This window comes from Nymphaea colorata, chromosome 3, assembly GCF_008831285.2.
Source record: "Nymphaea colorata isolate Beijing-Zhang1983 chromosome 3, ASM883128v2, whole genome shotgun sequence".
NCBI lineage: Eukaryota > Viridiplantae > Streptophyta > Magnoliopsida > Nymphaeales > Nymphaeaceae > Nymphaea > Nymphaea colorata.
The window spans coordinates 18,772,374-18,797,188 of record NC_045140.1 but is presented as its reverse complement, the minus strand read 5'-3'; the positions used below and the strand labels follow the sequence as shown (position 1 = coordinate 18,797,188).

Here is a 24,815-nt window from a genome sequence, read left to right as displayed (position 1 = left end):
ACTTCAAAGTGTAGAATTTTGTGCTTTTTCAAATCTTTGCTTGGCATTAAATCTTTGGCAATGGGGAATCCCATGTATGATCACGAAAATTGATGATCCAATTATGTTGATAGCTTAAACTATTAGTTAAACATAGCTGATGATAAACATATCATTCTTTTAAAATCTTATCGATTTCAGCCCAGTGATGAAAGGAAGTGTTTGCGCTGGTCCTAATCTGTCTCCACTTTGGAAGATATAGATGGAACTTTGGCTACTGCTCTAAGGATGAAAATCATTTAGATTCTGTTAACATATCATTCTTAAATTCATATCCTTTGTTGTTAAAGTATGTCTAAATGATAAACATATTGATTCTGTTCTTTTTCTCCATTTTCCCTTTACAGTCAAACTTCAATGTAACACCAACACACACACACACACAAACAAACAACAAACTACAAATTTGTTTGAGAAAAAAGCAGGTACAATGAAGATGGCATATATCCTGGACAAGAAAAACTTGACACAACTTCAAGTGGGGCCATAGAGTCAAGAATTCTTATTTATGGACCCCATGAATAATGTGCATGCCTGTGTTTGCACAATAGTGAGGTAGACATGTTAAGATGTTTGTCCAAGGTCACATAATTTTTTCCTCCAAAACCAGCGGCTCACTACATGCCAGTGGGAGTGGTGGTGGCAAGGGTACAGTAGCAGTTCCTGCCATGTGGTTCTCCAGAGTACTATATCTACTCTGCCCACACACTGTAAGGCACAGGACTTGATCCATGGCCACCACAACTGAAGGCTGGAATGGCGCCACATTCACAATATCATGATCATCTTCCCAAAAATAAAAAATATCAGAGTTTACTTAGGGGCTGTTTAGCAACAGTAATATATTGTTACTGCTCAAAATGGGGCAGATTCATGAAATTGCTTGGCCTTGCCTGATCAAACCAGCTAGGCCCCACGTGGTGCGTCGAGACCAAGCCATTTGTATTGGTCAGGCTTGAATCAGGGTGGGCACGCGCCGAGACTACTCGGCCAAAGGAAATCATGACTAAGAAAAGGAACTAAGAAGGATAAATTAAAGAACAGAGGAATGGAATTTAATTTGTTGAGCAACTTTCACTTGCTTTTGTGTGTAAGAGTGTGATAAAATCAACTGCCCATCTTATAGATTGCCTTCTATGCATCAGTACATCCTGGATGTAACTTGCTGTAATAAGAGTTGCAGGTCATAATGAATGTTGACAAGGAGAGCTGGACAAGCTACCAATTTGGCAGCTATAGTAAGATTCATCCCCAAAACTTTGCCATGGCATCAATCATGGGTCAGTTATGTCCTCTTATGGCGAAGAACCCATCTGGCATTGGACATCCTGTGGCCGGCCCCGCTTGCTAGATCATGAGCTAAGTTCTCTAGCTAGACGAACTAAGAGATAATGTGTGGGGCAAGTGGGTGTTTGCATGGAATGGGGTCCCTAGCTGGAGGGCTGGCAGCCAGTGCTACTGAGACATTTTGTCTGACCTTGTATGTTTTTATCTGTTGCGATGCATGTTTTTGGTCAGCCGAAGGATTAATCTCATCGCTCAAACAAGAGCCAAACACCACCACCAGAAGACACACACTGAGGTCCATCGATAAGCCAAACAGCTGTTTTTTCTTTTCTTATTTTACAAAATCTACAAATATTCCTTGGAATCTGTACAAAACAGGACTTGGGATAGGGCATCCATTATCAACACCAAATCAGTTGATGAACCAGGCAGCTCAATCTGATATCTTCAGAATTGTTGCCCATCTGCACCGCTGTGCAAGACTACCATTGAACCTTTCCGGCCTGCTTTCTTTGCTCCAAAAATGTTTTCTTTAAGAAAAGGCTGAACCCCATGAAACCATCCACGAATCTTTCCATTTCAATCTTCTTGTTTACCAAAACAGCGTTGCTGCGAGAAGTCCCTATATCTTCTAATTGACCATCAGGCTGTTTGGTATAACAACAACATGTGTGAGTGTTTCATGAATCTGCCTCAAGATTGAGGTCGATCCATCGGACATTTGTTCAACTATTTCATAAATTTACTCTAATTTTGGGCAGATTTGTTGAACATTCACTCGCATTATCCCTAATGCCAAACAACTCCAAAATGTTTGTGGGTTTATCACTGGGACAAGAACCTTAATTGATTTTACTGGTTCTATGAGTTGGTCAGATCGGCTTCAGGTTTGGAAAACCCAAGTGGGTTAATCTTTTGTCATGAGAATACTAGAAGATTTGATTAGCATCGGATCAAACATATACCTTTACTTATATATAAAGATAACACGCCGGCCAACGGACGGATCCCTTGTTGCTGGAGAACCAACTCGATTGACATTGATGGCAGTAACTCAAGCAAGCAAGATCAATATCGTTTCTGCTGCCTTCTTTCATCCAGTATACAGTTGATATCCTTATCCCTCACCAAATCTCTCGTCCTCAAGTCTAATGTAAACTCGTAACATTTTGAAGAAGAGAAACACAGACGAAGAGTCCCACTCTTGCATTTTATGAACCAAATTAAGCGGACTAGCATACGACCCGGGCCGGAGATCAGGGGTGCAGGCCCTTGTTCAGACTATACTATAGTTGGCAAACCCAAGAATTGGACTTAAATTGGCAGCCAACCGGGTTAGTGGATTGGCTTGGTGACTCGACCGGGTCAAGTATTAAGAATTGGATTATCGACATGCAATCGAGTTACCAAACTCTAGCTCTCTTTTCCTTTCTATTTTTTTTCAAATGACATAATTAACTACTCAATGCCTAAAGTCTTAGTTAAATCAGTAAAATGTAAAAGAATATATATATATATATATATATATATATATATATATATGTTTTCTCCGGGGACACCGAAGAAAGAAAGAGAGATAGAATGAGAGATTAAAGACGAGGCTGGTTTAGGGTTTTGGGATTGTCGAAAAGACAAAAGTCCCTAACAAATGGTCGACACTCCATCACAAAAGAATAGATTCAGCCTGCTTTTCTTTTTTTTGGCCTTTCCATATTGATTCTAAGAAAAAAAAAAAACAATTATCATTAATTTAGTTTTAGGTCGCTAAAACTCAAATTGGACCTGACTCGGCCGACTTAGCCGAGTCAACCTTAGTCAGCCATTTCTTAGCTGAGTCAACCGACTCTTGGCCACTTCTTTGTGTGGATCGCTTGGGTCCTCACCGGTGACCCAGTAAGTGAACTATGCCTATCTAACTCGAGCGATTCTCGAGTCGGATCGCCGGATTTGCCAACTAGGGTTCAGACTCAGCTTTTGCTAAATTCAACTTAATTGGATTTTGTATATTCTGATTCAGATTCTGCCTTGAATTCCGACTGTTATTTTTCAAAAATCAGTTTAAATTCCACTAGCATTTCTGATGAGATACCAATCAGATATCAAATTTGGATTCAAATTCGGCTATGAAACTGTATATATAGCAAATCTAATAAGTAACCGAATTCAAGTTTTTTTAATGAGATCCCAACTAGATGGATTCGACAATGAATTGATAATTTGACGTATCCTATCCATTTACATCCCCGAAGAGAACCTGGGAATTTGTAAAGATCTCCGTCTACTTGACTTGATTTTGGACTTGTAGACAGCCAAGTTAAAGAATTCCGATAACTGAGTCTCGGATATTGATGGTTTGATGTCCAGGGGACTCCTCTTGCATGATTTGGTGCCAAAGTTATCTGGATCTGATCTGCTTCGAGGCAGGTCCGAAGCTCTACTAAGGCACTCGAAATCTGTTCGGGTTAGATCTTACCCGATCCATCCGCACCACAGCCAAGTTCAAGAGAGGGAGGGAGGACCAAGATCGAGCCTACCTGCGTCCGAATCAACTTCCGCTTCCCCGTCTCGGTTGGCCGGCAAACTCTCCTCCTCCTCCTCCTCCTCAGTTCTCAACTGGCCGGATGGAGCCGGATGGCCAGCGGCCTCTGCGAACTCCTGCGGTCCGCCACCTCTCTCCGACACGTGAAGGAAGCGCACGCCCTGGCCACCACCCTTGGCCTTCGCCACCACCTCCCTCTCACCGCCTCCCTCATCACCAACTACGCCCTTCGCGCAGACCTCCGCTCCTCTTGCCTTCTCTTCTCAAATTCCCATAACCAGACCACCTTCCTCTACAATACCATTATTCGGGCTCATACCTACTTCGGCGAGCACTTTCTGGCCTTCGAATTCTATAATGGAATGGTCCGCGCTGGCGCCAGGCCCGACGATCACTCGTTCCCCTTCCTTCTCAAGGCGTGCGCCGACATACGTTCTTTCGAGAAGGGTAGGGAGGTCCATGGCGCGGCCGTGAAGGTGGGCTTCGCTTCAGATGTCTTCGTGGGCAATACCATGATCGCGTTTTATATGAGCTGTGGGTGTTTAGACGCAGCCAGGAAAGTGTTCGATGAAATGCCTCAGAGAGACATCGTGTCGTGGAACTCAATTTTAGGTGGTTATTCGCAGAATGGGTGTTTCGAAGAGGCGTTGAGATTGTTCTTGGGGTTTAGGGAGGAGGGTTGGTTCCCTAATCAGGCTACGGTGGTGACCATGATGCCGATTTGTGCATCATTAAAGGATTTGAAAAGGGGGAAGGAAATTCATGATTTGGTGAAGGACAATGACGTGCTAAGCTCCCATGTGACAGTTTGGAATGCGATTGTGGATATGTACGCGAAATGCGGGGATTTAATATCCGCGTACAGTGTGTTTACTGAAATGGTTTTTAGAAACCAAGTTTCTTGGAATGCTATCATTTCCGGGTTTTCTTACAATGGTGCTGCTCTTGAGGCTGTAGATATGTTTCGGAGGATGTTGGATGCAGGTGAAAGGCCCAACTCAGTCACCATGGCTAGTCTTCTCCCATCATTGGTGCAATTGGAACTTTTCCCCCTCGGAAAGGAGGTTCATGCATATTGTTTGAGAAACGGTTCGGAGATGGATGTTTTTGTTCATAACTCTTTGATAGACATGTACGCCAAGTCTGGACATCTAAGTGAAGGTTGCAGTGTGTTCAATATGATGGCTGAGAAGAATGTAGTGTCATGGAATGCTGTAATTGCGAACTTAGTGCAAAACGGATGTGAATTAGAAGCCATAGAATTTCTTAGGCAAATGCAGGAGCATGGTGGACGCCCAACTTCAGTTACATATACTAATATTCTTCCTGCTTGTTCTCGAGTACAGTTGCTTCGCCATGGAAAGGAAATCCATGCTCGATCAATTAGAGAAGGGTCTATTGCTGACATCTTTGTCACAAATGCTGTGATGGACGTCTATGCTAAATGTGGCTCTTTACATCTCGCAGGGCGAATATTTGACTCCTCCGAAAGAGATGAAGTGTCCTACAACACATTGATTGTTGGTTATGCGCAAAGTTGGCACTGTGTCGAAGCTTTGACGCTTTTCTCAGAGATGGGGTTTCTAGGCTTGCGGCATGACAGTGTTTCCTTTATTGGTGTTCTACTGGCATGCGCAAATCTATCAGCCATCAAGCAAGGGAAGGAGATCCACGGATCAACTGTGAGGAAGCATTTTGCTTCGCAACTTTTTGTGGCAAACTCTCTGCTGGATGTTTACACCAAATGTGGTCGTCTGGATTTTGCAAGACGCATATTTGACAAGATGCACCAGAAGGATGTAGCTTCGTGTAACGCAATGATACTGGGTTATGGGATGCATGGCGAACTGGAAGTAGCAATCAATCTGTTTGAAGGCATGAAAGACAAAGGCATAAAATATGATCATGTTTCGTACCTTGCAGTCTTGTCTGCCTGCAGCCATGCTGGATTGGTCGATCAGGGGCGCAAGTACTTTGAACAGATGCAATACCAGAATTTAACACCAACTCAGATGCATTGTGCCTGCATGGTTGATCTATTTGGTAGAGCTGGGCTGATGAAGGAAGCAGTGGATTTTATCAACGACCTCGAATTCGAACCAGATGCCAATGTTTGGGGTGCGCTTCTTGGTGCATCTAGAGTACATGGGGATGTGGAGTTGGGGATATGGGCTGCAGAGCATCTGTTTGAGCTGAAATCGGAGCACTGCGGATACTACATATTGTTATCAAATATGTATGCAGAAGCTGGAAGATGGGAAGAAGCAAAACGCGTCAGGCAGTTGATGAAATCAAGAGGGGTGAAGAAGAACCCTGGTTGCAGCTGGATTGAAGTTGGCAACAGGGTCCATGCTTTTTTGGTTGGTGATACAATAGATGCACGTGCCGGTGGAGTAGAAGATTGCTCTTTCTAGATTGCATACGAGTTCCCATCTGAAATTCCTTTAAATTTGAACTATTCCAGAGTCATGATTTAAAAAAAAATGTGAAAATCCTAAAGAAGACCAGCATTGTCATGAGTTGATTATCCAACATAATCAAGTTAATGTTCCAAGTTAACCAAATTACGCACGGTAGGTTCTATCTGGTTTTCTTCAATAAGAGAATTGCAAAGTCAGATCAGCAAGGGTTCCCTGTCTGGGAGGACTTGAAATCGTCTGTGTTGAAGAGGATCAACAGTTCAGGAACTGGGAGTGGGGTGCGTCTCTGTTGGCATAATCCAGGTGTCCCGCACGACCCCCTGCTTGCATGTTCATACAAAGACAATTGATGAGTTTCTGAGACCAACGATTGATAATGTGGCTGAAAGCTCTTCGGTACAACCAGGCTCATCTCATCATGGTGGCAGGAGAGAAATCTTCGCATCCTTTTGCTCATAAAAGTTCAGAATGATGTCATACCATAGCTACCGAATACTGACCTGTTGTCCAAAACAGGCGATGAGCTGGAATCCATCTCATCCACAGATGAAGTGAACTTCTCATTTCTTTCAGAAGAAGAAAAAGAACAACTGGTTTCGCCGTCAGTTCCTCTAATACGACTACCAATGAATGTCTTTATCGCGACGTTTACATATACGAAATTGGTGTTATATATGAAAAGGCTGAGGATGTACATTAACATTATCTACTTTTAGTGTGTTCATTTAGCATGTTGGTAATTGTTTTTTTGCTGCTCTTCACGAAAGTATCCATATGGATGGACTTTGCATATGCAAAAATACAATAAAGAAAAGTGATATTCCAATTTGTACTCGGATTTTTCAAAAGTTGAAAACCCAATGTTCTTAGTCCTTCAGCTAATGCAATTTGATTTATCTATATCTCAAAACCTTGTTTTCCTATGCTTAGGTTTAAAATATCAAAAATCACGTTCACTAAGATATTTCGAATTCATTTTATCTTGACTGCTTCTTGGAATAACTCACGCAACTTTCTCGAGGATGCCACTGTTAAACATTCATTTCTATATATAAAATGATCACAGAGAACATTAGCTTCTGTCAATGTCATGTACGTCGATGTCACTCTTCTCATATTATTTCTATGTTGGTGGACCAGGCTTTAACCGAGTGAACAAGCTTTTTTCATCCTGACTTGATTTTGGTTTCACCCTTTTGGTCGTAGCTTGAACAGCAACCACACATAGATTGCTTCTGTTCAGTTGGATTTGTCAATTTGGTCCCACTCGGTTGTCACATGGTTGACTGAATTGGCAGCTGACCCATTCAAAATCAATCTTTTCCACGACCTACATCATCAAACAGGGGTTTGAAAGGGGAGGCGATCAGGGGATTTTTTTAATGGCTGCTCCTTTCTTTGTTTAATGAACCTGGTTGGCCTGCTTTTGACCAATGATACCTTGAAACATTCCATTCATTCTATGCATATAGAATGGAGGAAGCAGCAGGGCCAGCGGGTCAGCTTCACTCGGTTTTCTTTCACTTTCCATCGAGTTTCTGCGTGTCTAGAGAACGTGTTGTTAGCATGGGGATAAAGCTTTAGAGGGCCTTCCCTTGCCGCCATGACTGGATAGGCCAGAAAGGCCTTACCTGATTCCGCTGGATTTTCCAAAAGGAGCCGTGCTCTGGATGAACACTTGGAAAGCATCTTCAGCGCATCAGTCTTCATCAAGTAATGTCGGGAAGGAGAAGCCACTTCTGAAGATGGTCATAAAATTGTGAAATATGTACCTTCTTTGAGACGATGAAACGAACTCAAACTTTTTTTTAATTATTAGTGGATAGAGTTTGAGTCGGATATCCAACCGAGCAGCAATAAAAAAAAAAGCTGGATACAGAAATTTTCTTTTTTTCTCAAGATTCAAACTCCAACTTAATTTCAGGAAACGATTCCAAGAATATGCCGAATCGGATTGAAGCAGATAGAATCAGAAAAAACCTTTTTTCGAATCTGAAAGATCAGAAGTTTGAATTTCAAAAGAACCCTATAATAATAAAGCAATATTAAGAACATAAAAAACGATTTTGATAAGAAACAATAAAATAAAGTGAAACAAGAATTTCTAAGGCTCAGTCTTATTTGGTTGATATTAAATGTACTTAAATAATGGTAATTTGAGTTGCTTCACGGTTTGAATTCGATGAATTGACTGATCATGGACGCTGCTTTTTTTCTATCGATTTTAGATAGAAAGCCGAATATTCTAACGATTTTCAAATAATAATTGAAGTTCAAAAGAAATCGACCACTACGCCGGAGATGGTGGTCCTTCACTTGGTGTATTCAGACCGATTCAGGTGGGTCCGAATTCGAGGTCGAACCAGAATTTTTGGGTGCAGACTTTACAGCTTGATCTGCAGCTAGGTGGGCCTGGCTCGGCCGGTTCGGGAAGGTCTCCATTGTCAAACGGAACGTGTCGAGCCATTCAGCTGACTCAAGTCAACGACAGGCTCGCCTGGCAAGCTTGGCTTCGTTCAAAGCTTGGGTGTTTGACTTCTAAGATTTGCCACCACAGGGTGTTGATGGACTGGGTAAAAGCCCACAACAAATGCATTGGTCAACAAAGTGAGCAATGGTAGACCCAGATCAAAGGAAGCGGTTCTTTTTTTAAGGAGTATGTGTTATGGAACTCATAAGCGGTTCATTTGCATCTGTAATACGACATGAGCCTTCAATGTGTCTTAAAGTCCTCGTATTTTTTCAATCACAGAAGAAGCACCACCTTCCATTGTTATTATCATTTGAAGGTGGAGTCCACCCTAACTTCATGGTTCCAGCAAATTACAACTTTGAGAATTAAGCTTTGATTTTTTTGGATTTTGATTGCGCTTCGAATCCGTGGATTTCAAGTAAAAGAAAAGGAAAGTCTGAAATGAGAACCAACAAGTTTAAGGCATAAAGATCATGAATTCATGATGTAATCCAATGATCTTCCAAAGAAAGAAGTCTAGAATTCTCTCCAACACAATTTACAACGCAATGATCTGAAATCTTTAGATCTAAGTTTCCAAAATCTCAAGCGACTTGGGATCTTAAATCTAATGCAATTAAACGCCCCGCGAAAATACAACTCTATCCATTGCCCACTTGCAGAGATTGGTAATCATGTTGCCCCCATTCTAGAAAATACACTTGCGCCTCTCTCGAGTTATATGCTTTTGAGCCGCAAATCCATCGAAGCGTTTATGGGCAGCGCTGGTTGGAGAAGTCGGCACGTTGATGATATTAGCTTTCGTGAGCAATTTGGCAGCTGTTTTTGGCTCGCGGCATTTTAAATGGGGGCCGAAAGTTTGATACCTTAAGTATGCTTTTCGCAAGGGGTTTTTCTTGGTAACACAAAAAGTATAATAAGTGAGGGAAAAGGGTTTGAAACCTGAAAATCTTAGTTTGTTCTGTTCTTTATAGAAGCTTAGTCCAACACCCATCGAATTTTGAATCACATTCAAACAGAGATGGGGGTCTTTTTATAATAAGTTATACTTCTTTCTGATCTTTTATGCCAAGGATTCTTCAATCTATTGAATGCTTTACAACATAAAGGTACAAAAGAAAAAATCAAAAATTGAATACTTGAAACTTCTACGAGTTATTCGATGGCAAATGGAATCATTTACTTCTGTTAAGCACCTGCTACGTGGATGCCTTCATATTCACGCTTGTCCAGATAAATGGGAGAAGTTGGGATGTTGACTTCCCTGAGAGTGCATATGATGAATATTCAGTCAATTTATCAGGATAACTTTCTTCAACAGCTGCAGGAAACCTCTAACCACAGAAGAATCGAATGCGAAAGAAGTTCATGTAGAAAGCAATTCTACAAAGAGCAAGATATAATGCCTTCTTATCTTAAAACACATTGTACAACAAAAAAAAATAATGAATGATGAGAATAGTTTTTCTGCAAAACTGAAGTTCTGAGGGGAGAGGAATGAATTCAAATTTACAAGAAGAAAATTCAAATCTCCGAACCCATATCACCACCTCCTGATGCTGCCAGCAATAACAAGAAAACTCATCCTAGCTCTGAGAACTATGGACTTGCTGGGGCTGAGTGTCGCGGCCACATTAGTTCTCTCATTCCCCACAACCAACTCTAAATTATCCTTGCCATGGACTTCCTCCTCTTCATCCAATTCAAACTCCAACGCCTTCCCAGGTCTGTGCTGCTTCAGGAATTCTACCCCCTCAACGCTGACTCCCCTGCACTTCTTCACCTTAACTTTCACCAATTCAGGGCACCCGCGGGCCAGAGCGCCCATGCCGTCGTCTGAAACAGGGCAACCCTTCACGCATAGCTTCCTCAATGACCTGAATTTTGCAGCCACAACCGCCAATTCACCGTCGCCGATGGTTTCGCTTCCGCAGAGTGCTAGCCTCTCCACTCCAGGGCATCCTTCCCCCAGCTCCCCCAAGCTCGAGGCCGTCGGGTTCAACCCCACCAACACCAATTCCTTCAAATTTCGACAATTCTTCGCCAATCCTGTCAGGCCCACATCCCCGATCCTGTTCATCCTCCACCCGTCCAACCTCACCCTCCTGAGACCCCTGCAGCCGGCTGCCACACCGGCAACTCCTGAATCTGTGCAATCCGGCGTCTTGATGAGATTGAACGATTCGAGGCTCGCGCACCTTGCTACCGCCGAGAGGCCGCGATCGCCAACGTGAGACCGCTCGATGTGAAGGTGGACCAGTCCGCGAACCTTAACGGTGGCATCCTCCAGGATCTGATCCCAATCGCCGGAGCAGCGGACGACGGTGAGGGATTCCAATTGGAGGGAGCCGGCGAGGAGCGGAGCGAGGGCCTGGGCGTTGAAGAGCTCCTTGAGGTGGATCCGGCGGAGACGGGAGGCGGCGGCAGAGACGTGGAGAGAAGGGGGATCGGCGGCGAGGCCGCGGAGGCGCTTGATCGAGAGGCTCTCGAGGTTGGGAGACGAGGCAAGCAGAGAGTTGAGAGCCGATGCGCCGAAGTTGCAGGAGGAAGCGGAGAACTCCACGAGGCGGGGAAGTGCGAGGGAGTGGAAGGCATCGTCGGAGAGGTGGCGGCAGGCTTTGAGGCGAAGGGCGACGAGGTTGGGGCAGAGGGAGGAGAGGGAGAGGAGGACGCCGTCGGGGATAGAAAGGGAGGAGCGGTCACAACGAAGAGTAAGACGGGAGAGAGAGGGGAAGCGGCAGCCTAGGAGGGAGGAGGCGGGGAGGGAAGCCGTAGCGCGAAGAGAGAGCCGGTACCGGGAAAGCGAGTCGACGGCGAGCCAGCGGCGGCAGACAAGGGAACAGCGGTTACGGTCTGCGGTGGAGGAGAGGTGGTGGAAGACGAGGGCCAGGCAGTCGTCCGGCAGGTCGAGGGTTAGGTCTCTCTTCTCCGTGTTGCCGGAATCCATTAAGAGTGGTGGATGCGAGGTGGTTTGCCCCATGTGGAGAGGGAGAGAGAGGGAGAAGACGGTGGCGCTGGTGCTGGAGGCGACGAGATAAGAGCGAGGGGAGAGAGAGCGCAAGAGAGGCGGAGGCGGAGTTTGCGGCCGAAAGAAGTGCGCAGGCGTGAGAATTCGCAACTCGTAAGGACGTTTGGTTCGTTCCATTTTGTGGAGCTTTGTATATAAAAAGCAAAACAAATTACTGTACGCTCCCCAAAGTAAGAACTATTTATTAGTAGATGCCTTAAAGTTGTCTTATTTCGATGGGTGGCTTATACACACTTAAAAACTTGGACAAGGGTGTTGTTCCTTGGAAGCAGACTTGAATTTTCATTTTCTTGTGTTTTCACGAGAACTTATATGGCTAATATAAGTGCTCCAATTTACTAACCTAAAGTAAGATTGCAAACTTTTTCACCATGTTTTCATAATATCATTTGTAAAAAAAAAAAAAAAAAAAAAACTTTCCTTTTCCGCGCTATAACGCAAAGCTACAATTATAAACGTAAATCTTGAGAAGTTGGGTGAAAACTTTGTTACATTAAGATGAAATATTTGTTCATTCTCACCTAGATTGTTTCACCTACAGTGATGAAAGGTCGCAAGTGATTGAACCCTCGAAGTAATAATGGTTTGAAGTGGTTTTAGGAACAACAAATTCGTAATTTCTGAAAGTGCTCGCCCTGCATGGCAATTAAGGAGAATATGTAACGCCAGCCTTCCGCGGCTCACCGTCGGAAAGCCAAGCCGCACCATCTTCTAGTGTTCGGTCAAAGTTGGGCAATTCAACGGTCAGCTCTAACTCGGACCAGTTTTACGTGGTTAGACTCATCCGAACCGAAGCTCGGGTGCACGGTTGCAGTCCGCTAGGGGTGAGGCGAGGCGAGGCGAGGCGAGGCTCAGCTATACACTCATGCATAGTCAAAGGCTGGTGCAGCAGTTGGAACTTGACCTAGTTGGGCTCGCCATTGGTCATTCTAAGCTTGAGCTCGGTTAGGTTCGTATTATTATTATTTGTGTGAATTCTATATGAAGAAGACCAAGTAAAAGTGCGAAGGCGGCTTTGACTTCAACGGCGTGACCCACAGCGGAGTGTTTGAAGGGGGGCTTTGGACGCGTTGATTTTGACCTCGTCGGACGCGCAACCGCATGACTTCCCCGGCTGTCTTCATTCAAATCAAAAGCGTCTCAAGCGGCAATCCTTTTGACGGCCACCAGCCATTTTCCAAAGGAATGTTTGTTTCCTAATGACTACGGTTCGAGTTCAAGGTCTCCACTTCTAATGTAAGTCAGCTCGAGTCCGGATCGAGCGAACCAAGCTGGAGGGAAGTTCAGGCTAGATGGGGCTGGGCTTCCTGGTTCGGCTTTAGGATCGAGCCAACCAAGCATGGGCTCGGGCTTTCTGGTTCAGCTTTAGCTCTATTGAAAGCTTTAAACTATGGGTCTTAGAGCCAAATCTTTTACCCAACACCTGAAAAAATAATTTCTGATTTATATTAAATAGAGACTTAATAATGGACAATACTTTTGCAGTAAAACATGCAAAAGTGCGATATTCATGCACGGTTATTTTGGAGCACAGAAAGAAGTGCCTTCTTGAAGCAAACGACGCGTATTTTATTTTTTAAGAAAAAAAATACTAAAAGACAGCCGTTTTATTTCCCCATGTAACCCAGGTGCTTAAATGAGAGAAAATTAAACATAATTGTTTGTTCTGTTTTTTTCACTCATTGAGCATGTGAGGTGAAAAACAAAAGAAGTTTTTACGTTGGTTATAAACTTTTAAGAAAAAAATTGATCAATGTTTCTGACCGAACCAAAAAAAAAAGACAAAAATGATACCAATCTCATACTAGAAAAAATATATAAATTTTATTCACTTTAATGCTACATATTGTGGAGATAAATTTCTCCAACAAAGAACACCTTGAGATCACTTTTCATTTTCATCAAACAACCCCCATAGAACTCATTTTCCTAGATCAACTTGGGATTCCCCTTCACATAGTTCATAAAATTGCATGAAGATAGGTTCACCTCACTTAGGGGCTGCTTGACAACCGTTCTATTATTGTCCCATGAACTTATCCTAAAAAATGTGGCAGATTAAAAAAAACATCAACATAACTGTTTCATAATCTGCTTCATTTTTTTACGGCAAATTCATGAGACAGTAACAATGCGTTACAATTGTCAAACAACCTCTTATGTACTTAATTAGTTTCTAATTGTCTTAATTGACAATGTCAATTCAACGATGAATCAAGTGTTCATGTTGGTTTTAGTAAAGCTTCAAAATTCAAAGAATACGCTAGGTTGTATATGATTGTGCAGTCTAGAAATACCTTAACGAGGAGGTTTCAAACTCCCTCCTGTCACATCAACTTGCTGACATCTGTGAGTTGGCCTTATCCCAATACTTGCGACACAAGAACTCAACGCTTTGACTCCAAATTTTGAGGCCCCGGTTTTAGATTGAAAGCAAAATAGTTCAACACAAACTCAAAAACTGTTGTTGTTAAGAACATTTCATTACTTGCAAAGTTTCAAAAACTTCCAACCATTGTGCTTCTTGATCCAGTTTACTCCTATTTGAACATGAAAGGAAAACTAGTTTAAGAATCAATATTTACGTTATGAATTCATTTGAAAAAAAAAAACAATCATACTAGTGTTTTAATGCAGAACTAATTGCATAATTTTTTGAAATTATATCGCACCAAAAACCCTTTCTCTCATAGAATAGACTAAGCTGCTCTCATTGCTTGTGACTATTAATTCACAGCTCATACACAAGGTTGCGTGACATTTATGAGTTAGGTTTTAAGAGCCACATACGTCTGGATTTGAACTCATTCAATTATCCCTTCTGAGTCAAATACAGTGATCATTAAAGTCCTTTCCTTCTTGATTTGCATAAACCAAAGCTGTAACATGACGCAAGATAGCTTCTGCAGAAAATGAAAGAAACTGTCATTTTCTGACCTCTTCAAGGCATTAGAAATACATTAAACAGAAGTGCCCAGATGATCATATTAAGCGGTTTCTGCAATTTCTGTTGTTAACTCATTTCAGATCAAATAGGCAATTAAACGCATCACCCCAAAAATTATTGAGCATTTGTTTGCAAATTTATATACATTTCTAACAAGGTAGTGAACAATGGATTTCTGTACAAGACATAACCAATATGTCAACAATGGATTTTTATTGGACTGTGTGGGCTACTGCCCACATGCATATTTATAGTCATTGTAGTCTGCACTAGAATCGCTAAAGCCCAAAAAAAATCAAAATAATTTTGTAATATTATTTTATTATTTATATCGGTGGGAGGGAGCCTTCAGTTTTATGATTATTCAGATTGAATGGCACCTGAAAAGGGCTCCCCTTTCACAGTGTTCTTTCTAAAAACACAATAAACAACCTCTCCCGACCAAAATTCTATAAAAATTCATGTGGCGTTCTTTGATACTACACCATACTATACTATTTTTTCTCATACGATATAATGTTGCGAATATCAGTAAGGGTGTTGTATCAGCTTTTATAAATGATCCGGTATTTCGACACACCGATGCATTGGACTTGTATCCGTGATTTTAACTTTTACTGAAAAATTAAAGAAATATTTGACTTGCATCCGTGAATTTACTTTTATTGAAAAGTTATATACGTATATATGTACGTTCATCGTGTTATACATGATCAGCTTACGCGGTCGGTATCCGTCAATAAAGGGAATATTTGAATTCATTGGACGGTGCGGGCTTCCCTCGGTCCTTGTGTTAATTTTTTCCTTTTCTGCTTTTAATATCGAAAAGGTGGCGCGGCCAACGCCGATCATTATCAATATGGACCGATCTTCACGACGTTGCACTTGTTTGCTTGGTATGAACATATTAAATATTATTGCAATGTTCTGGCAGAGTGAAAAGATCAGAGATCATTAGCGTTTGCTTTCAATCCATCGCTTTCTCATATATATATATACATATATATGTACATATATAGTTAGAACATTGAGAGATGATTGACAAAGAACTTTTAAATTTTCAACTGAATGAGGTTAATCTATGGCCATCAATAGAATGCGTTCCTGGCAAGGAAAAGTGGCGTTGGAAAGATTGGATGGGAGGAGGAAGAGTTGCATGCGGAATGTAGTGAACGCCGTATCCAGCGGAGGAGATAGAATCAATGTCTGGGGATATGCTTGTCGCGGACAGAGTTGTCCCACCGCCGAATGTGCAGATGTATATGGTCGGATTTTAGATCACGGACTGCTACGGAGATACGAGCTCTTGACTTTCTGTTCCGAATCACATGTCTGGTTCCTGTTCAGGTTTTCTTTTTTCGGTTTAATATATATTTTAAATGTTTAAATAGTAAATGTAGATGCTTATTATTTTATGAAGATCACTGCAAAAAAGGGATCAGATTCAGAAGTTAAAACGTCAGCATCAGCCCCACTTTTTCAACGAATTTTCAACATTGGTAGTTGAATCTGAGCCATGTGGTTGTATTTAAGAACTGATAATATATGATAAACTATTTTTTATATATGGACAAATATCAAACTTCTCCCAAAAAAAGTGTCTAAACTCTCTTGGATATAGAGAGATTCATATTGGTAGCTGGGAGCTCATCTGTCCAAAGTTTTTAAGGGGAAGGCGATGAATGCAACTACTTTGAAACGGATGCCCAATAAAATAACTCAAACTGCACTTTGTAAGACATGAATTAATATAAAACTAAATCCGGTCGAGTCATGTCAATGCATGTAAAGATTTTAGATGTAAAACGCAAATTTATTAAACATTTTAATGGATCAAAAGACTACACATCATACCCATTGGAGTATATGACGAATTGGCAGTAGAGATGTGTACTTCTTAGAGGAACTCAATAGGGAACTTAATCGTTCAGTCAAGGATCAATTTAATGATTCGGTCAAGGATCAATTTGACTTGCTGAATGATCTTGGCAATGAACAAAAAGTTGAATAGTTAGGTACAATATGAGAGCCTATTCATTAATAGCAAATTTGTTATTATTAGAACAATTTTGGGCATAGCTATATCCTATCAGTGACTATCACAGATGGAAATGCGAACTCCTTGAATTAAGAGTTAAAAGAAGTAATTTACATAAAATAACCATATAGTTATATTATTGATTAGAAAATAGGGCAACATGTGAAAAATAAATCATTACATAGACCAAAACAGTATCCGATTATACACACACACACACAACACATCTCTAAAAGTGAAGACCCATTTGTATATTATCATTATGTTGATGATATTTTGTTAATAAGAGATAAAAAAAATGATAAACAAACTAAAAGTTGGTTGCATTTTAAAATGAAAAAATATGGGTGAAGTATCCTATATAATAAGTATCAAAGTCATTTGGGATTGAAAAGCGAGTAATATATGTCTTGGTAGAAATTAGTACATCGATTAGGTGTTCAAAGCACATAAATTTAAACCATTTGGAACTCTATCGCTTTCCAAATCGCTAAAGGAGTCAGAACAAAATACAAGTGACTGTCTTAGTGGGAAACAACAAAAGTTAAATGGACTTTATTCTTAGGCTGTTGGTAGTATGAGACACTTGATGTTGTATACAAAATCAAATATAAGTTTTTAAGTAGTAAATAGAGTGAGTGAATGGTGACTCTGACGAACTCACTCACGAGGGCCATCTAACATATTGTGATGGACATTTGAAAGAAAATAAAGAGGAAAAAAGTGTGAACTAATGATGAAAATGTCCATCCTCTTTTTCTCCATATTTGTCCCTTAATCGTCCATTACAATGGACCAGATGACCTTCATGAGTGAGCTGAATGACTCTGGACTGCCAGAGTCACCATTCAATTTTTCTAATAAATATCAAGAAAGTCATAGTAAATATTAAATCATGAATAAAATGATTGAGTTTATTCTCTCAAGCTGATGAATTAAAACTAATCGTATACTTTGACGTTGTCTTTGTTAAACACCAAGTTGACAACAAATCATACAAGAAGAATATATCCTTCCAATGTATCAATAATTGGTGCTTAAAAGGCTTGAAACTTGTGCCCCACAACCATAAGACGGCCTACTCATCCTTATTGAGGTTTAGTTTTCCTAAGAAACTGATATTTCAAAAACGGTTTTGCTAAGCGATACCTCCTTGGCTTAAAACAGCCAAACCGAGGCATGGGGGGAATTCTAAGTGTTCTAACATTGCCAGGTCATATTAATATGAGAACTCACAGTGGCCCCATAAAGCAAAATCCTAAATATACAACTTTTTTACCTTCTCTGTTTTTTGCTTTCGGGGATGCTGCACTCATCCTTCATTCTCCTGCAAACTGGGTGGTTGATCAGTTGCAAAATCTACTGAGCTTCCTCTTCAAATGCATAGTGGAAGCATCATTCTCTAAAATTAACACACAGGGAGAGACAAAGACTGGCGAAGCCATTGCTCGAGCAAGAGGGTAGGGTGAAGCAAAACTAAGGAGAATAAAAAGGAAAAATGGGGAGGATGAGAGGTCAGGCACAGGCACTGAAATCATGTTCCAAACAAAAGCATGGGCTCTGTTTTTTCTTTCACTTTTTAGAGGAAGAAACCCATTAATCGGGCACTAGTGGCTTGTACCCTCCAGTCAAATGAGTTGCCCTGTAAAAAAAGGTCGTTCGCAGTGACGCCTTTACTATGCTTCAAGACGCCACAAAAACTCAACACAAAAACTGACCACCTACCAACTTATTCCATCTCTTGCACCAATTCCCTTGGAAATCAAGGACAGGGGTCTGATTGAGGGTAGGCCAACACAGTGGAAAGCAAATGACCTGCCGAGTCAAGCAGGTTAGGCTCCGACTTCAGAGATTTAACAACCTCAACACTCTAACTAGGTAGAAGTCAACAGTGAAGCCAGAACTTCATCTCAAACTCGCATCCAGAGCAATCATCTAGTATACATTGCTTGTACAGTTAACCAGCTCAAAAGAATAACCAGACCATTGATAAGAAACAGATATACATATATTAATTGCAACAGAATTTTCTCTTGTGCTAGCATGAATTTTCCTTGTGAAACAACAGAATCGCTGATGCATAAACTATATAGCTGTCAGTGCCTCAGCCACCAATAGAACATGAACACTATAATCACTGTTGCAACCATGCCTCCATATGCTATCCGTTTGTCTGTTCGGTGTCGTTTCTCAATGAGCTTCAGAACAGTGTTTGAAAGGCCAACAGTGTTCAGTATGTCCAATGCTTTCCTTTGTGCTCTCTACACACCCCAATAAGCAACACGAGAAGGCAATCAATCAGTAAGTTTTCAGACGAGCTATCCTCAGGATGACAGAGAAATAAACTACAGATTAACAAATTAGGTATATTCTGCAGACATTATTCTTCTATATTATTAATCTAAGAGTGAAGACGCAGACATTCAATTTCAAGAAAGCAAATTGCACACATCAACTCAGCAGTCCATGCAGGTACCTTTAAACGGTCTCGCTGTTCAGCATATTTTGAGAGGATGGCAACTCCAGTGGCATAAGCTTCCTCGATCATATTAGAGGAGTTACGAACTGACTGCATTGCCTGAGCTTCTTCATCAAAAACCCGCATAACATGGGCAGAGTCTCCATTCTACCACAAGGATAACATTCGCAAATAAGTAACCATCAACACTTTCCAGACTTTCAGACATAGATAAAATCCATTAGCCCAAGAAATGAGGTCAATTCGAGCAAGATGACATAAACATCCCAAGGAAAAAAAGCCATTCTATTAATAAGAAAAACAAAAATTTGAATACTGTAATTTACTCTCGGAAAGAACTAAAATTAATACAACCAAGGAGGAGAGTTGTGGTAGCTTATTTGAAGAATAAAAGAAGAATTACCTCCCAAGAGAGGAAACCCATGCCAAAAAAAGGGAAAGGAGAAAAGAACGCAACTTCCAAAGAGCCAAATGAACACCGTTACAATAGGTTGACAAAGAACTAGACCGTGTTGAGATTAAAAGTAATAATCCAAATTGTGACAGCCACAAAGTGATAGTTATTGCATGTTGACATTGTGCCCTCCTCTTTGTAATGAAGGATTTTTTTTCCCCCACTTTATAATTCATCACTCATCCCCCAGCTTCAGACATATGATTTAGATTCTCCAAGCAAAAAAACTCAAAAGAAGAAACAGCAGATTCATGAACTAATATAACTAATTGGCAAATTAAAATTCGCAAATATTACCAGATCTTGTTCAATAAATCAAATAAGAGAACACCACAGAATAAGCAGCATTATTTCCATGTAACGGACGAAAATTCATCTGACAACCAAGATACAATATAGCATTCAACAGGAGACCTGATACTTATCCTTTTAGCATGGGTGCCACCAATATCTCTATTCTCCTCAAGGAACTAAACTATATCTTTAATATCATCTCTCTTGAAATGATTGCCACTTCTCCCGTGTTCAATGTCTGATGTCCTCCAGGCTATCCAGGAATCCTCCAGCTAGGCACGTAGCTAGCCTTTCTTATGAGCCCATGCCAAATCTTTCTATGGATTGCTTCTTTCAGCATCAAAGTCCCTAAGGTACCAGTTCATATTTGGTCACCCACAGCTCATGTAGAAGCACCTATGGCTGGATCCATCATCTGGCAGGAAGGAATTCACTCCTCTAATGGTGATGACGTGACATAATGTGATTAAACAATTAACTCGCTTTCAGTGCTCATGATGTTGCATGAAGTGATAAGGGTTTGCAAATGGGTCAGAGCTAGTATGATGGTCTTTGAGATTTTTGTTGTTTCAAGATCCAAATCCAACAACACAGCCTACAATATATTTAGTTGTCCTGGATCCAATGCATTTGCATCCTTATGCTCATCACATCTCACTCCCTTGTGATCAACTCCTTTGTCATCAGCTTTTTGATCTCCTCTCTTTATTTAATGAAAGGTACAACACCAAACTTTGGTTGATGAAAATCATCATTTCCAAACATATTAGACAACAATTGATGTATAGAAACAATATCTACCTCTAAATTTTCAACTTCTAGGTATAAGGAACTATACTGATGAAAAGTGAAAACAGTTACTATGCACAAACTTATCCTCCCTTCATAAAGATATAGCGTTCATCCTGGCTTTCTTAGTATTTTAATGGTTTTACATGGGAACTGTGTAACATTGGGTACTCATCATCATATTCTAATTTCCATCATACCTGTATTAACCTGCACTAGTGTTGGGAACTCTTGCATATGTCCCACAGGCTTCAATTTTCATTTGATCCATCTAATCCATGAAAAGAACTTAATGCCTAATGCTCAGTCAACAACAGTTTGCTGGACATAAACAATATAATTTTATCGATTATTGTTGCTAGTTAACTAACATTTGACATAGGAATGTGGCCAAGATATTCTGAAAGGATGATGTTGGGATATTCTAATTCCACGTGAACTACCTATTTTCAGAAGTCAATAAAAATGGAAGATATGTGCACCAAAGGATACTATTATCAGGATATGAAGGAGTTCAATGGACTTTCTCTGACAAAATATGTAGATCCACTAATAGAAGTCTCTAAAATCACTCTGCTGGACAGTGACACCCAAACAAAATGAGACTTGCAGAAAAAGCTATTGGAACTTAAGAATGTCATGAAATAACTAACTGATAAATGTCACAGTATAACACCCCAAAAATTTAGTCTCATATTGAAGATTGTGAGAGATCTTCAAGGGCTTATAAATGAGGTTATTAAATAAATTATTTTCCTCTAGCCTTTTTGGTGTTGAAACCGAAACTGCTAGGGGAGGGTTGGGATCCGGCGAGCCAGGGGCCTGAGCCTAGAAGTGGGTCGAGTTGGTATAGTGGTATCAGAGCCGGTTCAACGCTCGGACATAAGATCCCACACGTGCGAGAATGCGTGTGCCTTGAGGGGGGTGGATCATAACACCCAAAAATTTAGTCTTGTATTGAAGATTATGAAGGATCTTCAACGGCTTATAAATGGGGTTATTAAATAGATTGTTGTCCTGGTTCTTGGCCTTTTTGAGGTTGAAACCGAAATTGGTAGAGGGCGGGTTGGGATCCGCAGAACCAAGGGCTTGAGCCTAAAAGTGGGTCGAGTTGTTACGGTGGTATCAGAACTGGTTCAACACTCGGACCTAAGGTTCCACACGTGCGGACGTGCATGCCTTAAGGGAGGTGGATTGTAACACCCCAAAAATTTAGTCCCATATTGAAGATTGTGAGGGATCTTCAAGAGCTTATAAATGAGGTTATTAAATAGATTGTTATCCTGGTTCCTAGCCTTTTTGAGGTTGAAGACAAAACTTCTAGGGGGTGGGTTGGGATCTGCTAAACCAAGGGCCTGAGCCTAGAAGTGAGTCAGGTTGTTACACAGCCCCAATGTCACATTGCTCACTGGGTCAGGAACAAATTAACAACAACCAAAACATTCAATTCAGCAACAAAAGTGACAGTACCGGTACTCAATGCAGAAACAGTCCTCAATGCAGAAACAGTGCCTATTACATCAACTAAAGAGAGCGACCAACATTACTAAATGTCAAATGAAGGAAAAATGTATATCTTAACAATCACATTTGATGCAATTAACTCTTGCAATCCAACAAGAAAACAGAAAAGAACATGAAAAATGTTAATAAAGTTTCTAAGCGAGTGAACAAATGGTTCATAGGAAAGATATCATCCGTACTGGTACTAGAACATCTAATAGAGAAAAAAGACATCACAACAACTACATGAATTTCAGCTGATGACAAAAAGAATGACATGACATGGAAGGTGTGTTCCATCTATATCAAGGCAAAAAAGGACAAACCACTGAAATATTACAAAAATATACAATTCTCAAACCTGACTGAGATAATAACAGTTAACATAATTGATATTACAACTTACAGCTCTTTCAAGCAACTCTGCTCGTTCTTTAGCTTCCAACATTCTCTTTTGATGTCGTAGCACATATTTCTCCAAACTATCCTTCAAAGAGTCCACTTCTTCAGCTACCTGCTCGACTTTCCTGCAGAACAGTCAAAATTATGAGGAAGAAAATATTCCTTCAAATATTCAGAAAGGCAAAATAAAAGAAAGCACAAAAGGACTTCCAATTTTCTTCTATTCTAGTGAAAGCATAGCGTACATGTGCAAAATCTACAAAATACCAACTAAATCAAATTTTCCACAAAGAAACAATTATTTTTTCTGGAGAATGTATGGTTTAGACATCAAAATGCATCAACAGTATATTCAACATCGTAAATCTCTTTATTTTTATCAAAGAGACCAATAAAAAGTACGAATTGTAGACAGTCTCTCTTGAAACGATCTACCTTATATCAAGAAAGCTGCATGAATGAAGATAACCGCTGTACAAAGTAATGATGGAAGAAAAAGGGTACAACACACTTATGATTTCTTTATTACTTGTTTTATTTTGAGGAGTTAGTTAGCACTGGAATGCATTTCTGCTAAGTTACTTTTTTTACTAGACGTGGCTAGGGACTCATAGAACCGGATGACGATTTCACTAGATTTACTGAACCAAATATGCTTTAAGTTAAAACTACCTTAATTTGCTCCGACTGAAGTTCATTTTGTTCCCTTTTATTTAAAGAAGACATCGCGCCAAGATCATGCCAACCTACGAAACTGAGCTGCCAGGTTTTGGACTAACTCCATAGGTTTTTTCGAGGCTTTAGGTCGCTTCTGGTCTCAACGCTTTCATTCTAAAATTTTCTAACGTTTTAAAACTGAGCCAAAAAAGAGTAGGAAAAATAAAAAGAAAAACCCATAAGGGCTCAAGCGACGATGAACGAACTGCCAATTATCCAATCAAAATAATGACTTCGGATAGCCAAAGAAGCCTCAATCTCCAGAACCAAAAAAAGAGTCCTTCCCACAAGAAGAAGCAGTGAAAAAGAAGAACGAAAGACAAAGACGCAAAATGAATCATAACCGTTTCGAACCAAAATGAAAAGGAAAATCAGAAGGAAGATCATCTAAAGGATGAAATAATTTCGAAATAGATCATACAAAACATCCACAACCCAATCATAGCAGAAACAACTAGAACCAAATAATGCTGCCCCAAATCAACATCATTTGTACACACCAAGAATTCCGGTGCAAATTCGACCACCATCTTACATATAATCCCCAATCAGACTAACACAAACGCTATAATCAAGCCAAGATCTCAATATGAAAGAAAAAGTAAAGAAGATAGCAGCGATATCGAAAAATTCAGACTCAAAAAAGACAATCTCAGGGACTCCAAGAAGAGGGGGGAAAAATTGTACCTCTTCCAGAGATCCCTCTGGGGCTTGGCAGCGACGGAGCGCCAGAGTCGGTCCATCTGTCCGCACATGGATCCGATCTCCGCCAGCTCCCGCCGGAGAGACGATACGAACTCCGACGACGTGACATCCCCGCCGGCCCTCTCCACCCTCTCCACGTCCCCCCTCGCCCTAAGCAGCCTCCTCCTCGACGCCTGATACACCTCCGAGATCGTTCCTCCCCCATCCGCCATCTCTCTCTCTCTATAGAGGAGAGAATGAGAGGTTGCAGAAGAAAGCAGCAAACTTAGTGCGGAAGGGAAGACGAAGGGAAGACGAAGGTGACGACAAGGGCAGGTACAAAACGGTTCGAGTCTGTCCTCATCAAGATTGATATCCGATCGTAGTTCTAACTTCCAAGCGGTTCATATTTGATTAATTTAAACGAGAGTGCGCCACCCTTTTCCGTAGACTCGAACCAAATGAATCGGAATCACAAAATCTCGTCTCGGGAAAACCATAGCCGGGAGCCTAGGATGTCTTGCAGTTGCCGCTGCTTCCGGACCCAAAAAACAAAATTTTCTTCAGCAATATTTTGAGGAAATATTTGTAGCTTATTTTGTTCAAATATCAATTATAGTCTTTAGTAATTGTTGAGCTCTGAAATGTCATGGAATCTCGTTTATATGTCAAAATATGGGAATTCAACGGCTAATTCTCCCAAGAACTTAAAATGTTAGGAT

General features: G+C 40.8%; 3 protein-coding genes across 3 annotated transcripts; 1 reads left to right on the top strand and 2 right to left on the bottom strand.

Annotated features, from left to right (window-relative positions):
- The first annotated feature begins 3,617 nt into the window (after nucleotides 1–3,617).
- LOC116251588 (pentatricopeptide repeat-containing protein At3g16610-like) lies at nucleotides 3,618–7,016 on the top strand. The gene has a single exon (XM_031625943.2). It carries the CDS (start codon nucleotides 3,958–3,960, stop codon nucleotides 6,277–6,279), a length of 2,322 nt encoding a protein of 773 aa, XP_031481803.1. The 5' UTR covers nucleotides 3,618–3,957; the 3' UTR covers nucleotides 6,280–7,016.
- A 3,285-nt stretch (nucleotides 7,017–10,301) lies between these two features.
- Nucleotides 10,302–11,705, bottom strand: LOC116249592 (F-box protein At1g47056-like). Its single transcript, XM_031622728.2, has one exon. It carries the CDS (start codon nucleotides 11,703–11,705, stop codon nucleotides 10,302–10,304), a length of 1,404 nt encoding a protein of 467 aa, XP_031478588.2.
- Nucleotides 11,706–18,757: 7,052 nt separating this feature from the next.
- On the bottom strand, nucleotides 18,758–24,463 carry LOC116249565 (membrin-11-like). The gene is made up of 4 exons (XM_031622692.2): nucleotides 24,097–24,463; nucleotides 22,697–22,817; nucleotides 19,248–19,397; nucleotides 18,758–19,032 (listed from the first exon to the last, which is right to left on the bottom strand). Exons 1-4 carry the CDS (start codon nucleotides 24,324–24,326, stop codon nucleotides 18,868–18,870), a joined length of 666 nt encoding a protein of 221 aa, XP_031478552.1. The 5' UTR covers nucleotides 24,327–24,463; the 3' UTR covers nucleotides 18,758–18,867.
- Between the last annotated feature and the right edge of the window lie 352 nt (nucleotides 24,464–24,815).